General features: G+C 38.7%; 1 protein-coding gene across 1 annotated transcript in view; it reads left to right on the forward strand.

The window, feature by feature from the left end:
- Nucleotides 1–4,240: 4,240 nt before the first annotated feature.
- SLC2A2 (solute carrier family 2 member 2) overlaps nucleotides 4,241–17,764 on the forward strand; it is a 39,102-nt gene continuing 25,578 nt past the window's right edge. The window contains exons 1-3 of the mRNA XM_055128157.1: nucleotides 4,241–4,308; nucleotides 11,882–11,974; nucleotides 15,110–15,375. Coding sequence (XP_054984132.1) covers nucleotides 4,294–4,308; nucleotides 11,882–11,974; nucleotides 15,110–15,375 — 374 coding nt within the window. The 5' untranslated portion in view covers nucleotides 4,241–4,293. The remainder of the gene's footprint in view (nucleotides 4,309–11,881; nucleotides 11,975–15,109; nucleotides 15,376–17,764) is intronic.

The following is a 17,764-nucleotide window of genomic DNA, read 5'->3' on the forward strand; positions in this document are numbered from 1 at the left end:
ATGAAGCGATAGTATAGTGAGTAGATTCCCAGCATCCCTTATGCTCCCCCAAGCACCACCAGGAGTAATTCCTGAGTGCAGATCCAGGAGTAACTTCTGCATATCACTGGGTGTGACCCAAAAAGCAAAAAAAAAGAAAAAATTGATAAAATTCTGCCTTATGCTCCAACATGAATGGACTTAGATAATATATTAATGAATAAGTCAGATTGAGGAAGAAATATGATTTCACTCATGTAGAGAAAGAAAACAAGTGGATGAATAAGTAAAATAAACTATTTGATATAAGATCAAATTAATTGTTCCAATGGTAAGGAGAATGGAGTTTGGCAATTTGGGTAATAGAGGTACTGAAGAGTTAGTACAGTAAAATAGAGTAAGATTTTTAATGGCGAATATAATAGTATATACATGATTTTGACTTATCATGATGCACACCTGAAATCCTTATGTTTCAAACCAGTGTAACTTTAACAAACACTTTTCTGGTGAAAAAAATTTAAGATGTTTTTCAAATGAATATTTATAGTGTTTTTATTTGCAATGCCACAAACTATAAGCTACTCTGATTCTCTTTGAATGAATATAATTCAGCAATAAAAACCGAAGAATTATTGATACACTCAAAAACTTGGATGCATCTGGAAAGAATTATATGGAGCATAAAAAGACAATCTCAAAGGCTACATGCTGTGAAGATTAGTTTGTTGTGTCAACTTGGCAAGCCCATGGTACTCAAATGTTTGGACAAATAAGTCTCTGGATGTTTCTGTCAGGATGTTTTGGATAAAATTTACATTTAAATCTATGAACTTTGAGTAAAGCCAGTTGCTTCCCAGAATGTGGATGCAGCTCATTCAGCCCATTGTTCAAAAGAAAAGGCTGACTTCCCTAAGCTAGAGGACATTTTCCAGACTGGTTACTTCCTGGCTTAAAATGTAGCCTTACCAATCAGTTTCAATCAAAAATTAATATATATAATAGATACACATATATATTAGCACACAAGGCTCAACTTGTGTAGTAATCGCTTACACAAGGGCTTAATAGCTCTAGGGTGAGATACAATGATTTTTCACACATTTTCCTCTAAGGAAACATTTTTGGATCATTTTTATCATATCATTCACATTATTCATAACAAAGTAATACAAAATAACTCATTTAGGACCTGCTATGGGAGAAGGTTTGGATGGTGGTGGTGGGAAAATTCAAAATAATGGTGTGAGATGGTGAATGGTGGTGGACCGGTGTTGGAATATTGAATGTAATAAATTATTGTGAACAACTTTATGAAAATTATTTTTAAATAAATAAATAAATAAATAAATAAATATTACCTTCTACAGTTGCAGTTCCTTAAAATAAAGAGCGCTCTCTCTGGATGGACAATGATGGATGGATGGATGGATGGATGGATGGATGGATGGATGGATGGATGATGGATGGACGGATGATGGATGGATGGATGGATGGATGGATGGATGGATGGATGGATGGATGGATGGATGGATGGATGGAGGGACGGAGGGATGATAGATGGATTGGATACATAAGCACACAAATATCTGAATCTCAGCTACTGCCTTTTCTTCGCGCTCCCCTTGGCCCTTTCAGACACAGCAGCCAAAAGTATTTATAAATTAAGCCAGGCCACACCACCACTTGCTTACTCCAAACAACCCACCGTTCCTGACACATCTGGGGGCAGGTTATTATAGAGAACTCTCAACTCCGAGATGCCGAACTCTCAACTCCCTTTGACCTTCGGGGACTTTGCACTCTCCACTGCACTCCTGACTCCGCCCGCTTTGAACTCAGTTCCTTCAGTTCCCCACACTCCCCCTTCGGAGAGGAATAAGGCTCGCTGCGGTAGCTGCTTTTTCTTTCCTGGCACTTAGAGAGAAGCGGGGGAAATACCACGGATTTCTCACTTCACCGATGGAAGGAAAGTAATGAAAGTAGAAAACACTGTCCTTGTAAACGCTCACCACTTGGAGCTCTCGGTGTCTACACGATTATTCTAATCAGGAAGTACTGGGAATGTGATGTGAGGATTCCAAAGTGTGAAGTCAAAAGAACACCCACGTGAGCAGGTTCTCCCCGCCCCGCGGGACCAGACGGACAGCAAAGCCGCCTGCCAGCTGCAGCTGGACTCTGCCTGGGATGGAATCTTCTCCCCCCAGGCTCGGTCCGTCGGTGCAACCCCTGCCGAAACGCTTGGCTTCCACCCCGGAAACAAAGCTTCAGCCCACCCCTGATTGGTGCAGAGCTGACTCATTCCTCAGCAGGAGTCCAAAACGGGAGGAAGCCGGTGGAGGTGGCGGGTCAAGGTCCCGCGTCCCTTGTTAGTGATGGGGCCAGACTCACTTGCGCTTGCGGTTGGGGCTTAGGGAGCGCGCACAGACAGCGGATCTGATCCTGGAGACGTTCGAGGCGCTTCATCCTCACATCATGCCCCACCTCTTGAAAGGAAAACTCAACAAAGGTTGGTAAATAGCCCCAAGAAGCTCTCATTTTTCACAGCCGCACAGAGACCCTACTTGGGTGACATGTCACTGGGAAATGATGGCTGAGGAATCCTGCCTTGATTAGAGACTCTGACAACTGCCATCCACATCACCTGCCCAAACTGCAGAAAGCGATCCTGGAACACTCTGTGTGGCTACCTGCTTTAAAGTCCGGTTTCAAAGCCTCTCCCCAAAGTATGGCTCTACCACGGAGAGCGCTTCATTTGTGTTTGAACAAGTTAATCTGTGTACAGTGCTGAGAGCAGCACCTGGCATCCAGCAAGCACTCAATAAAGATTAACTATCCTTGCTACTAGCATTCGTTCATGCTTTTCCACTAAGGAATTGCCATGTTGTGTCTTTGCATTTTCATTTGCCTCTCCTTAAACCTAATGGCTTCTAAGTGATGTGTTTATCTCATTCATCTCAGAGTCTGCAGCTGTGCAGGAGTTCAATAACTGTTTATGGTTAAATTGAATTATTTACTCAGGTGCTTTACCTCACAGAGGTGTACAAATGAAGCAAGGTTGGTGGAATAAAAGGCAAATGACAAATCTGAGTCTCCTTTTCCTCCTGGCTCTATCACTTCAGAATAGTCAGTTATTTTTGCTGCCGTGACATTCGCCTTATTGGGAACCAGTTCCAGTTGACACTCAGTGGAACCAGTGACCCAAGAGGTCAAGCACAGTTCAAGTTCACCCATTCTGATAACTCCAGGGTCCCACAGAAACTGCATATTGTAGACAAGGAACACACAGAAAACATGAACTTAAGCCATGTGAGCAGAGCATTTATTTGTTGGAGCCACACAACAAATACAAATACCTCTTGTCATGCATTGATCAATAATAATAACAGTAGTGAGATCGGTAACAACCACCGTTATGCACTATATTGAACATTTTAGATAATACTTTTTGGATTTTTTTTTTGAGGGGGTGAGTGGTTTGGGCAACAGCTAGGAATGCTCAGGGCTTACTCTTGACTCTGTGCTCAAGGATCATTCCTGGCAGTGATAAGGGGACTATACTGGATGTTGGGGACCAAACCCAAGTCATCCTTGCAAAGCAATTACTCTGCCCTCTCTACTATCTCTCCAGCTCCTCTGCTGAACATTTCAATATATTACTACATTTAATCCACTCAGAAAGTGTGTATTCTACTTTTTTATGTTACTATATGGCAAAGCAAGGCACAGAAAAATCACAGAAAGCTACTGGTTTACTATCAGAAAAATACTGAACTTCAAACCCAAGTCCACAACTCTCAAAAGCTCATTCAGATAACCACTGACACCTATAATGGCTCTGACTGCACAGTCCAGCTCTAAAGCACCAATTTAGTGGGAAGACCGTGGCGTGTGTCCCTACCTCTGTCTTTTCTTACATTCCCCACAACATAGCATGCCAATCCCAGTGTAACACATCTTCTACAAAATATTTCAAATATTTCTCTTTTCACACTATGCTCAGTTAAGCCACCGTTAGCACATGTCTTAACGAGATTTTGTAATTTAACACAAAAGAAACTGCTCCCATTTTCTTTCCTGGTGAAACAAAGGCATTAAAACCACCAGTCATTGAGGGAAAGCATTTATTGATTGGATTTCCATCAATAGTCATTCTCTAAGATTAGACGACTTGGACTTTTAGGCTTTGCCCCTCCTCTCATAATGTATAACTAGAGAAACCCTGGAGGAAGACAGGCACAGGGCTGGCCAGCCTGCAAGTGGTTCGTACTCTACAGGACTTGGAATAAGAAGAGGAGATTCCCACTCATAAAAATGGCAAAAGATAAGGTAAAGTTGCCTTGCGTTCATTTTGAATCTGACTTTGAGGCAATTTATAAGGTGGATACCATCAAGTTAGCGGGCATATGAGGGTCTGGGGTGTTGGGTGAATCTGCCCCAGAACTTAATGCTTCTTTTTGTTTGGCCAAGTTATAGTTAATTGTTAAAAAATTTTATTTCTTATTTAGTTATTGAGGTTTTAAGGAGAGTTGTTCTGAATTTCTGGCTAATCTGTGTGTTTCTCAAGTAATTCCACATAATCCAGCGTAGGATTAGTTTAGTTTAAAGAATATTCTTCTAAGGGGCTATATTTTAAAGGCAGACTAACTGAAGTTGCCTAATGAAAACTTTTTGAAATCTCAAAAATGTCAATGTATGAGAAATAAGAAGTGGGCAAATTAAAGGAAAGTAAGAAAAACTAAAACCAAATACAAGTGATTTTATGAGGAAGGAATGGAGAAATAGCTCCAAAGTATAATGGGAATGGATGATAACTTTTGAAAATTGACTGGTTACTAATTATTAGTGTATCTATCAAATTTCTATAAAAGAAACTGCAAAATGTTCTTGTGAGTTAAGGTTTTCAACTCAGATCAAAGCAACATAAATGTCTGCAGTTTATTTTCAGATGCTTCGGCCAAAGCAACACACATATGAAACACACAGACACACAGTTACATATTGCTGTAATTCTCAGTGAATATTGAGCATTGGGAAAATGTTAGTCTACTACTCTTGCAGTTTCCCTGTAGATATGATACATTTCAAATTTAAAAAAATCTTGAAAATAAAAGAGAAGGTGCTATTGTCTCTTCAAAATTCCCCCTAACTGTGATGATCCACCTATACACACAATACAACACACTGGTAACTCTGTGTCCAGTTAGAGTTCAATTGGTAATTCTGTGCCCCAGTTAGAGACCTATAAACTCTAATCTGTAGCATTCTTTCAAGTCAGCAAGTGACAAGGTTGGGAACATGGGCTTTGTGAATAGCTAAGATTAGATCTGGGGCTGTAATGATAATACTTACTGGCTCTAAGAACATAGTTTTTACTTAACTGAGTTTTTACCATAACCAAAAATAAAAGGCATTTGGAATATAGTGTAAGGATATGATGTGGAATAAACAGGGATTGGAACCATTCTTTATGGTCTGGAAGTAATTAAATGAGATAATATTAAAGATTTGGATAACATTTTAATGTCAAGTATTTGCATAATATATATTTGAAGAATAAAAAGGGCCATGATTTTATGTATAGTGCTGATGATTTCATGTACTATTGTGAATATTATTGGGTATATGTGAAAAGTTGACAGGTAGCAACTTTTCAAATAGGTTGCCTTCAAATAGGAACCAAATGTGCTACAGCCAGCTCTTAGAACCTAGGATAAAACTAAAGTGATTGAAAACAGAAAATTTAAAAACAAACATTGATTTAATGGTTATACAGATGGCATGTTGTCTTGGAAAACTATGAAGTTAAATTTAAAGGTTGGGGCTGGAGCGGGTAGGGTGTTTGCCTTGCATGGGGTCGACCCAGGTTCGATTCCCAGCATCTTATAGGGTCCCCCGAGCAGGAGTAATTCCGAGTGCAGAGCCAGGAGTAACCCTGTGCATCACCGGGTGTAACCCCAAAACAAACAAAAAAATTTAAAGGTTGGAGAGATACCACAGAGTACAGACAGTACGTCATTTGCCCTGCATGCAGCAGACCCCCGTAAAATCCCCAGCACAGGTAGTCCCTGAAGCAATGCATATAGCTACTCCTGAGTATAGTGCCAGAAGTGTCCTTGAAATATTATGGTCCCAAAACAAAACACTAGGGGCTGGAGCGATAGCACAGTGGGTAGGGCATTTGGCTTGCATGCAGCCAAACCGTGTTCAATTCCCTGTATCCCATATGGTCCCCTGAGCATCGACCGCCAGGCATAATTCCTGAGTACAGAACCAGCAGTGACCCCTGTGCATTGCCAGGTGTGACTCCCCCCCAAAAAATAAAAAAAACAAAACAAAACACTAAAATTTAAAATACATTGGAAAAGGGAAGGTAATGTGTTTGCCATAGTACCTGACACATAGCCAGTGCCCAAGGTCAGTTAGAGCTATCATTAAATTCTGAGGGGCATTAAGATAGCATGCTGTAGGACTTTTTTGAGAACTTTTATAAGAAATCTATAATGGTTGGAAAAGAACAAACACTGATGTAAAGCATAATGTTTCTTTATAGGACTGTCAGAAGACCACTCTGTACATGCTCATAAATAGACTGTAGAAGCGATTGGAAATCTGCTTCACCAATGAAAATATTTAAGAGGCTACACTAGATTCTCTAAGGTCCTTTACAGCTTGAAAAGTCTATAACTGGACAGGCCTCTGGGCTTTTTCAAAGTTGAGTGCGAGATCACCTTTGGGTTGGTATGTGGAGGGTGATTGAGGGAAGGATATAAGTTTCTCCTCCCTATCTAGTGAATGCTAAGCTGATGGAAATATGACTTTTGTTTATTTAGCTGTGGGGATTAAGAACAACAGCTTGGAGTTCCCGTAGTATATCTGTAATTATCAACTGTGTGTGTTGGGAAGCCACTTCAACTCTGAATCTTGTCTTCTTCTCTTCTAAAATGACAATCATCTAGTGTACTTATATGAAGATCATTGGGGATGTGTGAAAAGCTGGCAAGTGTCAAGTTTTCAAACAGATTGCTTCCAAGTAGGAACCACATCTGCTCCAGCCATCTTCTTTATCCATCAATAGCTGGGGAGGTTGTGTTCTTCTTCACCTATTATGAAGTTCTATATATACTCAAGGAAATACACTCTGTCATTTAAAAACATGTTGCAAACATGCCTTTTCGGAGAAAATGGATGGAATTTGAAGTGATTACGCAAAGTGGAATGAGGAAGTGAAAGACAGTTGCAAGACTGTTTCACCCATACATGGACTACCATACATGAATAACCAAAGCAAATAAACTGAAATCTTAAAAAAATGAAACTCAATAAAAATCATGCTGGTTATCAGAGGGAAAGAGATAGGAAAAAGAGAATTCCATAAACGTGTTTTCTTTTGTTTGTTTTGATTTTTGCTTTCTGTCCCACATCCAGCAGTACTCAGGACCTTCAGCTCTGTGATCATGAATAACTCCTGGTGGGCTTGAGGTGGTACTGGGTATTGAACTCAGGGCAGCTGGGTGTACTGGGTATTGAGGTGGACTTGAGGTGGTACTGGGTATTGAACCCAAGTGTAAGGCCTTATCTGGTGTACTGTCTCTGCCTCCCCAGTAGAGGTATATTTTTGGTGGTGGGATGGCATTGGAACTTTGACAGTAGGTGGGATTGTGACCCCTATATATAGGGAGAGGTAAAGCTATATCCTTGATATTTTATAGTGCTGTTAATTAATGGTTTAAAAATATTTTAGACAATATAAATTAAAAGTCTCCTATATTCTTCAAGTTGGGGCTGGAATGATAGCATAGCAGGTAGGGCGTTTGCCTTGCACGTGGCTGACCAGGGTTCGATTCTTCCATCCCTCTCGGAGAGCCCAGCAAGCTACCAAGAATATCCCGCCTGCATGGCAGAGCCTGGCAAGCTCCCTGTGGTGTATTTGATATGCCAAAAACAGTAACAACAAGTCTCACAATGGAGACGTGACTGGTGCCCACTCGAACAAATCGATGAACAATGGGACGACAGTACTATAGTGTAATGTATGACTTGCAGTTACTTAAATTATACATTTGGAGTGGCAGAAAAGGGCTGATAAGGATCACACAGAACCAAATCTGCTGCAGTCACCACTTTTGCTCAGCTTTTATTTTTAAGCACCCATGTTCTCCATTGCTATGGGTACTGGTTGAATTTTTAAAATAAGAATGAAATTGTTTTCATGTCTGGTGGGAGATGGAGGAGAAAACCAGGAAAGAGAGGAATTCAGGGATAAGTGAGAAGGACAGACACCGAATTTCTTATGGATATTCTACCATAAGAAAAAAAAGAGATAGCACAGCAGGTAGGGCGTTTGTCTTGCACTTGGCCAACCTGCGTTCGATTCCCAGCATCCCAGATGGTCCCCAGAGCACCACCAGGGGTAATTCCTGAGTGCAGAGCCAGGAGTGACCCCTGTGCATCGCCCGGTGTGACCCCCCCCAAAAAAAAAGTTAAAAAGAAGTTGCAGGAATGAAACTGAGTGAGTATATTGTAGCCCTGAATTTAGTTGTTCTTCAGCTCATATATACAATAGCAGTTGTGCAAACTTTGTCTTATTTGGATTTCTATTCAGAGACCTCTCAGAAGTTTTGTATGTGTAGGTAAGGAAGAAAACTTCTGTGGTTGGATGTGTCATTGGAATTGGCAGGTGTATGGTGGTTTGGCTTCATCATCAAATTTTCAGCTTTTTTCAGTTTAGAAAGATTATGATCTTAGATTTTTAGATGTGCTTGTCTTTGGAATATCTGTTTATTAGCAATGAGGTAGAATGCCAAATAACAAAGTGCTCAAAAGCATAGGATAAGAGCTCAACAAAGTAGTTATCTTAAAAAAATATATACTGTCAATGTGGTTCAGTGGTAAAGTGCCTGCTTCATATTTTGGGGTCCTATTTTTAATCCTTATCACATAAAATATAAATCGAGAAAATAGGGATACTAAAAATGGTACATGAGGTGTGTCAGAGGACCAGATAATGGTCCTTCTAAGATTCCACAACCTCATCCCCTACTATGATTAATGTCACTTTTACTGGCAAAACGAGGTTATGGACTTGGAGATGGGAAGATTTTCCTGGATTATCCAAATAAGTTACATGTTATCCCACAAAATCATACAAGGGAAGAACTTCCTTGGCTGTTGTCAAGGTCAAAGAAATGCAACATAAGAATTTGACTTACCATCTTTGGTTATAAAGTTTAAAGAACGGAACCAACAAAACGGAAAACAACATGCAAAACACATTAATTTCAGGATGATTCTTACCAGAGTTCTGACCTACAAGAACAAAAAGAAATTTGCATTATATAAGCCACTGTTGATTATTTGTTCTAGGTACTAGAGAACATTAATACAAGGAATGAGATAAGACACATGTAGCAATGAGCAGACATAAAAACAACATAAATATTCTGTATTGATCTTAAACTGTGTTTACATTTTACCGGACATCAAATTGTTCTGATTATGTGGTGAAAATTAGGGAAGTATGTTAAAACCATTTCAAGGTGCTCACTTTCCCCTCACTATTGCTGAGTTACTATTTGCAACTAGAATGAAATTCCAGACCTTGGAAATAGCTGAAGAGAAATGAAATTTGAGGAGAAACCACTGAGTCACTGAGTGATTTATGTGCAGTTACAATTTAGATAATAAGTTGGGGTGTGAGGGGGCGGGGTGGAGCTATACTGGGATTCTTGGTGGTGGAATATGAGCACTGGTGAAGGGATGGGTATTCGAGCATTGTATAACTGAGATTTAAACCTGAAAACTTTGTAACTTTGCAACTTTCCACAATAAAAAATTAAAAAAACAAACAAAAAAAAACAATTTAGATAATAATTCAGAATCTCTGATAATCCCAGATAAGGTGTGCATACACACAGGTACACATGCACAAGTGCATTTTACATATAAAATACATATATAAATAAATGGTTTATATAATTATATGCTGGAAATTATATATTACACAGAAACTAAAATGTATGTGTCATTTATAGAATAACATTTCTAACTTTTGGATCAGTTTGAAATCCTTTCTTTCCAGGGAAGTAAGTTACTGGTGGGAAAGTCTACATAGATGCAACTTGCAGCGAATCCTGAATTAGTGAAACAGAGGGAGCTTAATAAATTTTAGATTCATAGTTCCTACCCCAGAGAGGCCAATCCTGTAGTAGGCATTTCACAAAGCTACGTGTAGAACAAATTCTCCAAGGACACTTTTAGAACCATGAGGTTCAATAATTTAAGGACTTTTAGTCCCTCAGAAGTCTCATAAAACAAATTTTGTTGTTGATGAGACAATAAAAATCTGATCTCTAGCATGACTGAGGAGTGTATTTTTCTGATTGATTAGCTATTCTTCACACTGAGTAAGGGTATTTACTCATTAGTGAAAAATTGAAGATTATACAAGAGAAATTGCATGGGTCAGACATGATGATAAGTATCAGAGTGAGAGCTGGAATTCATATTGATATGATTCATTACTTCTCTCTCTCTCCCTTCTTTCCTTCCTTCTTTTCTTCTTTCCTTTCTGCTTTGGGATCACACCCAGTTAAGGTCTTACTGTGCTCAGAGTTCACTCCTGGCTGTGTTCAACAGATATATGCAGTTCTTTGGATTGAACCAGATCAGCTGCTTGCAAGGCAAGCAACTTAAACCATATACTATCTCTTTGGCCCACAATTCATTCTTCCATTCAGCAAAGTTCTACAGTATCCCATGTTATTTACTTAAATTTAAAAATCATGTAACTATTCATGGAATTTTTTTTTGAAGTCTCTAATTATTTAAATGAAAGAAAAAACTCTTGCCTCTCTTTCCAACTTATTTTTTGTGTCATATAGAATCCAATTGTTATTTGTTCTTCAAGAAAATATTTTATGAAATACATACATATAGCATGCCTAAATCAAAGAATACTCAAGCTTTTAAAAATATGAGACTTTGAAGCTTCCATTTTTACTTCAAATTAAGTCAGTGCATAATAATATATTCCTTTCAACTGCTCATAATATGTTGTATGTATTGTTATGCATTTCTGTTTGGCATTTCTTATTCAAAGGCATTAAGATTCATTCTATGCATTTTTATATTACACATACACAATGCTGCATCAAATATTTTTGTATGTGATTTGCATGCATATGATTTTTCTAAGGTGGCTGGGCATGCAATTATGAGTTGAGGAGAATTATTTCTCTGCCCCTTTTTAAACTGTTTTTTTATAGTTGCACTGAATTGGGTATAAGATAATATTCCCTAACTCACAACTGCTTTCAATTCAATACAAATTCTGAATAGGTATACTTACTTGGATATTAGTATGGATCATGGTAAATGCTGTATCTTAGAAGATTTTTGAAGTGTTATTATACTATAGCAATATCTGAGAAAACTCCTCATCTCTGTCATTGATGTTTTATTTTTGTAGTTGATTTCCCCCTGTGATACAAATGACAAATACAAAGTTTTTATCTTGGTAGTTTCTTTTAGTCAGCAGCAATTCCAGTTCTCACTTCTAATTTTGAATCTCATATATATGTATATATACACACATTAAATATGTGTGTACATATGTATATGTATACATACATGTATGTGTGTATGTGTATATGTATACATGTGTGTATACATATACATATATATACATATATATATACACAGAGAGGCATTCTGTGAATCATTGTGTCAAGGTTAAAACCAGTTCATGGTGAATTAATAAAAGAATTAAAAAAAATAAAATAAAATAAAACCAGCTCATGGAGCCTTCCCATGAGCCTTCACCTCCCAGCTGAAGTTCGAGGGGGTGGTGGGTAACTGAAGTTGCCTACTGTTTCTCTCAACTGTGTTCTATTCCCCACAGGTCACTGGGACCTTGGTTTTCACTGTGTTTACCATCATGCTGAGTTCCTTCCAGTTTGGATATGACATTGGTGTTATCAATGCACCTCAACAGGCAAGTGATACATGTATATAACACATATATAAATCTCTTCTTGGCAATTTCTCTCTGTATCAGATAGATAAACGCACATTCCTTGTATATGGAGTAACCCCATGCTTCTATCAGGTACCGAATGTGTGGCTCCAAAGCTGATTACCTTGGCCTTGAGTCCATTGACAACTCTCACTTGAAACTAAAGGGCAATAAATAAGTCTTAATCTCAGACTCTGCCATTTGCTGAGCTCAGGAAAAAAAAAAACAACTCATTCTGGGGAACCATGTGATTAGAGATGACTTAAGAGAAAACATATGGATCTATTTCTTTCTGTGTATATTGGTTGAGCACCAACTCACTATGAATCAGACATTTTAGCATTTGCCCTCCACAATTACAATATTTTTATACTCCTTTTTAGGCCTGATTAAATTTGGTCTTTTTAAAAAATGGAGGTGGATAGAGAAAAAAGCAAAAGGAATGACAAAAAAATGAAAACAAACAAATAATTCATTCAGAAAAATCATGTATGGATATTATTCTGAATTAAACCACCATGGACTTAGGGTCCTTGCATAGGTGATCCAAAGTAAAGTAACACAAAACTTTTAAATTATGATCGAGAAGGACAATCAAGTTTATATTCTCTTCATAGTGACTATTTGGTGTTTATTTAAATAGCAAATCATTTTTATTATTTTCTTATTTATTTTAGTCTCCACTTAATATCCAGTAAACAGAGAGGAGAGGGAACTCATTATTCCTACTCAGTAAGTGGTAGAACCCAGGATTTAATTCCACTACTGTAATTCAAATTGGCAGGGCATTTAGATTTGAATTAGTTTCTTGTTTCTCTTTCATGTTTAGATGTAATGACTGGGGATAAAGTGGGGGAGGGGTGACAAAAGGAAGAGTACAAGCCTTTATGTGTCTTTTAGGGACCCATCCCATTTTATCAACTTCTCTTCCAATTCTGGAATCTAAGGAAATATAAGACACTGTCAGGTATGAGTGTGTACTGGCCACAGCCCAACACTAAAAAGGATTGCTCTTTAAGCCCAAATACATGCACTGATTAACATAGCAGGTATCATCATGAGGGTGGCAAGCCTTGTGAAGGTTGAAGAGATTTAGGGAATGAATGCTAGGATTGGGGGTGAGGAGGGTGAGGGTCCTATTTTTTCCCATGGTGATGACATGGGCTAATGTAGTAGACTTCTTGAATCCTGTTCCATACTACCCAACTTGGCATTGATAAAGCCTCTTTTCTTTCTGAAAGATCGGTTCACGTTTTAATTAGAAGCATTCTCTTTAGTCTTAGAAAATTAATCTAAAATTTCCCTTCATTCTATAACAAGTTCTAGAACCTGAAAGCATAAATCTCCCTCTGACTTCTAGCATGGTACCTCTTCCCTCTGTGTTTAAAGAGCTGTTAAAACATATCTCTGCATAAGAATAAACATTTCATCTCCTTCCTTTTTTTTCAGAATGAGTTAAGGGTGGCCTGGAGTGATATCACAACTGGTAGGGTATTTGCCTTGCATGTGGCTGACCTGGATTTAATTCCTCCGTCCCTCTCCGAGAGCCCAGCAAGCTACCGAGAGTATCCCGCCTGCACGGCAGAGCCTGGCAAGCTACTCGTGGTGTATTCGAAATGCCAAAAACAGTAACAACAAGTCTCACAATGGAGACGTTACTGGTGCCCGCTCAAGCAAATCGATGAGCAACGGGATTATAAATATATTTGTATGATTTGTATTATATTTATATTATAAACATATTTGGATGAAACTGAAACTATACTGCACATGGATTGCTGCAAAAAGTTTTATGTTTTTAAAAAAACTACCCACAGTCATTCTATACTGTAGGAAAAACTGCTGAGAACAATTCATTCCAGACTTTTTTCTAATGTGTTGTCTATATAGAGTAGCCTTTTTTTTTAAGTCATGAGTTAATTCCCTTTCTTTCGCATTGTACTGACTGCCACCTAGACTTTGTCCTTGTTGGGCAACCTAGATATCTGCCTTCCAAGTCCTTGTCCAAGTCCTTCCACTCAGCATTGCTCAACAGTGACTGAATTCTTACTGCAAAGAATGGCCTGGAAAAAGGAGAGTCAGAAGAAAATGCCTTTAACTAATTATGGTGCATAAAACCTTTATACCTGAATATGATTCTGTGAAATTTCTATTGCCCACTGAGCTCTGCAAGGACCTTTAAGAGAAACATTTTATTGTTGTTTTGGGGCCACACACAGCTATGCCCAGGACTTGTTCCTGGTTCTGGAGTCAGGGATTGCTCCTGGCTGGGCTCTGAGGGAACACCATATGTAGTGCGAAGAATCAAATCCTGGTGGGCTGCTTGCAGGGATAGTGCCTTACCTTTATACTATCTCTCCCAACCCTAGAAACTTCTTTCTGGTAAAACATTTTCTCAGAGTTTATGAGCTGTTCTCTTTTCCTTTTGTAGTTCATCAAAAGACATTTTTTCTCCCTTTTCTCTGAATGCTAGAAGTTCATTACTAAATTTAAGCTTTACTTCTAGCAGAGATACAGCATTCAAGTGTTCAAATGTTGTATAGGAACTTCATTTTGGTCTCATCTTATTTTTTCCTATCTTTTTTCATAAATCCACTTTTATATTTCTATTAAAATATTTGCTTAAGTTTATTTAAATTCTTGGAAACAATAGTTTGAAAATATACCTTTTACTTGCAGGATACTATTCTATTTAAATAGTTGCCAGCATTTAAGTTTTCAATTTGAAGACTCATATTTTAAATATATATTAAAATGTTTCTGATCTCTCCTGAAAATTTAAAGGTCACATGACAGACATTAGTTTCACGTCTTGACCTGTTAGATGGGGTGAATGCTCTCCAGGGCCATAATGTGACACCCTCAATGGCAGAGGATTTTGTTCAGTCTTTTAATCAGAGGCTTCTGCTGGCCTCCTTCCCTTATTGTTCCTGTCCCTTTCCTTCTTGGCACTGGAATTTGGGGCCTGTTTTATAGACAATGGTCAACTGTAAATAAAAGTATTTGTGTGTGTAACACATTTAAATGGTTTCACCTAAAAGCATTCTAAAGAAAGTTTAAAATATATAGATTATTTGAAATATTGGAACTACTTATTTTATTTTCTTTCCTCAGATAATAATATCCCATTACAGATATGTTTTGGGTATGCCACTGGATGACCGAAAAACTCTCAACAACTATGCTTTCAACAGTACAGAGGAATTGCTGCCTACAGACTCAAGCCCTCCAATTTCAACGCCAGCTGCTGGGAGTGAGGAAGAGACATCTGCCTCTACTGGCATTGTCATCATGTTCTGGTCCCTGTCGGTATCCATCTTTGCAATTGGAGGAATGATTGCATCATTTTTTGGTGGATGGCTTGGGGACCGACTTGGAAGGTATGTAAGTCTCAGAAATGAGCATATAAACAGAATTTTTTTTATTGGAGTTCACCAGAACTTGTTTAGAAAAAAAAAATGCTCCTTTTGAAGAAGAGTTTTAGAGTGCTTTTTTCACCGTCACTGTACTGTCATCCCATTGCTCATCCATTTGTTTGAGCGGGCACCAGTAACGTCTCTCATTGTGAGACTTATTTGTTACTGTTGTTGACATATCCAATACGCCAGAGGTAGCTTGCCAGTCTCTGCCGTGCGGGCGAGATACTCTTGGTAGCTTGCCTGGCTCTCCAAGAGGGGCGGAGGAATCAAACCCTGGTCGGCCATGTGAAAGGCGATCACCCTACCGTTATGCTATTGCTCCAGCCCCTAGGGTATTGTTAGGTCAAATAATGGAGAAAGCTTTCGGAATTTTTTTCTTTTTCTTTTTCTTTTTCTTTTTTTAATTTTATTGAATCACCGTGAGATAGTTACAAGCTTTCCTGTTTGGGTTATAATCTCACAATGATCAAACACCCATCCCTCCACCAGTGCACATTCCCCACCACCAATATCCCCAGTATACCCCCCTTTCCCACCCTCCCCCTGTCTCCGTGGCAGACAATATTCCTCATACTCTCTCTCTACTTTGGGGCATTATGACTTGCAACACAGACACTGAGAGGTCATGTTTGGTCCATTATCTACTTTCGGCACACATCTCCCATCCCGACTGATTCCTCTAGCCATCATTTTCCTAGTGATCCCTTCTCTATTCCATCTGTCTTCTTCCCTCCACTAATGAAGCAGGCTTCCAGCTATGGGGCAATTCTTCTGGCCCTTGTATCTACTATCCTTGGGTGTCAGCATCATGTGATGTTATTCTATACTCCACAAATGAGTGCAGTCCTTCTATGTCTGTCCCTCTTTCTGACTCATTTCACTTAGCATGATACTCTCCATGTCTATCCATTTAGAAGTAAATTTCATGACTTCATCTCTCCTAGTAGTTGGATAGTATTCGATTGTGTAGATGTACCAAAGTTTCTTTAACCAGTCATCTGTTTTAGGGCACTTGGGTTGTTTCCAGATTTTGACTACTGTGAACAGTGCTGAAATGAATATATAGGTACAGATGTCATTTCTACTGTGCTTTTTCGCATCCTCAGGATATATTCCCAGAAGTGGTATTGCGGGGTCATATGGAAGCTCAATTTCTAATTTTTGAAGGACTGTTCATATTGTTTTCCAGAAAGGCTAGACCAGACAGCATTCCCACCAACAGTGAAAGAGCATCCCTTTTTCCCCACATCCACACCAGCACTGGTTGCTTTGTTCTTTTGAATGTGTGCAAGTCTCTGTGGTGTGAGATAATATCTCATTGTTGTTTTGATTTGCATCTCCCTGATAACTAGCATTTATTTCATATACCTTTTGGCCATTTGTATTTCTTTTTTGAGGAAATTTCTGTTCATTTCTTTTCCCCATTTTTTGATGGGGTTGGAGGTTTTTTTCTGATACAATTCTACTAGTGTCTTGTATGTCCTGGATATTAACCCCTTATCAGATGGGCATTGAGTAAATATTCTTTTCCATTCTGTTGGGCTCTTTCTGTATTTTGTTCACTGTTTCTTTTGAAACTTCTTAGTTTGATGTATCTGTTTGCTTCCACTTGCATGGTCAGTGCTGTTTCATTCTTAAGGATACCTTTAGCTTCAATGTCATGGAATTATTTTCTTAATGGCAGAAGCATGTACAAACAAAAGTTGTTTGATGTTTATTTATAGATACTCAGTTCAGTTTTGTACCTTTGTAAGTTACGAAACCTATTATAAAATTGCTCTATGGTTAACTCAGTAACGTAATAGAAGTTCCAAGAGTAGAATTTCTAATATGGGGATCAATTGTTTCCTTCACAAAATCATTCCATTTGTCAGACAAATGTCTTTTCACCTTTTTTTGGAGGTGTAAGTGGACTTCCTGGTCATCCCTGAGTCCCCATGGAGCACTCCCAGTAATACTTAATCTGGCAGGGAGGGTCTGAGAAATTCAGTGTTCTGTTGACAAGCTACCAGTGGCGTATTCGATATGCCAAAAACAGTAACAACAAGTCTCACAATGGAGATGTTACTGGTGCCCACTCGAGCAAATCGATGAACAACAGGATGACAGTGCTACAGTGCTACAGCTGTCAGTGCAGTGCTGGGATCACCAAGGCTATCCCCCGCAATGCGGGAGGAGCTTGGAATGCTGAGGATAGAACTCAAGAACTTGAGCATGCCTTGCAATCCAGCCCTTTGAGCTACCTTCCCGGCCCTGTATTTTTATTCTTAAATTAGAACTTGGCATTTGAATCAGTTAAGTCCTAAAAATAAATCAATATCCTCAACTCCAAATTGTCTAGTATACTCAG

Source organism: Sorex araneus, chromosome 2 (assembly GCF_027595985.1).
Source record: "Sorex araneus isolate mSorAra2 chromosome 2, mSorAra2.pri, whole genome shotgun sequence".
Lineage (NCBI taxonomy): Eukaryota > Metazoa > Chordata > Mammalia > Eulipotyphla > Soricidae > Sorex > Sorex araneus.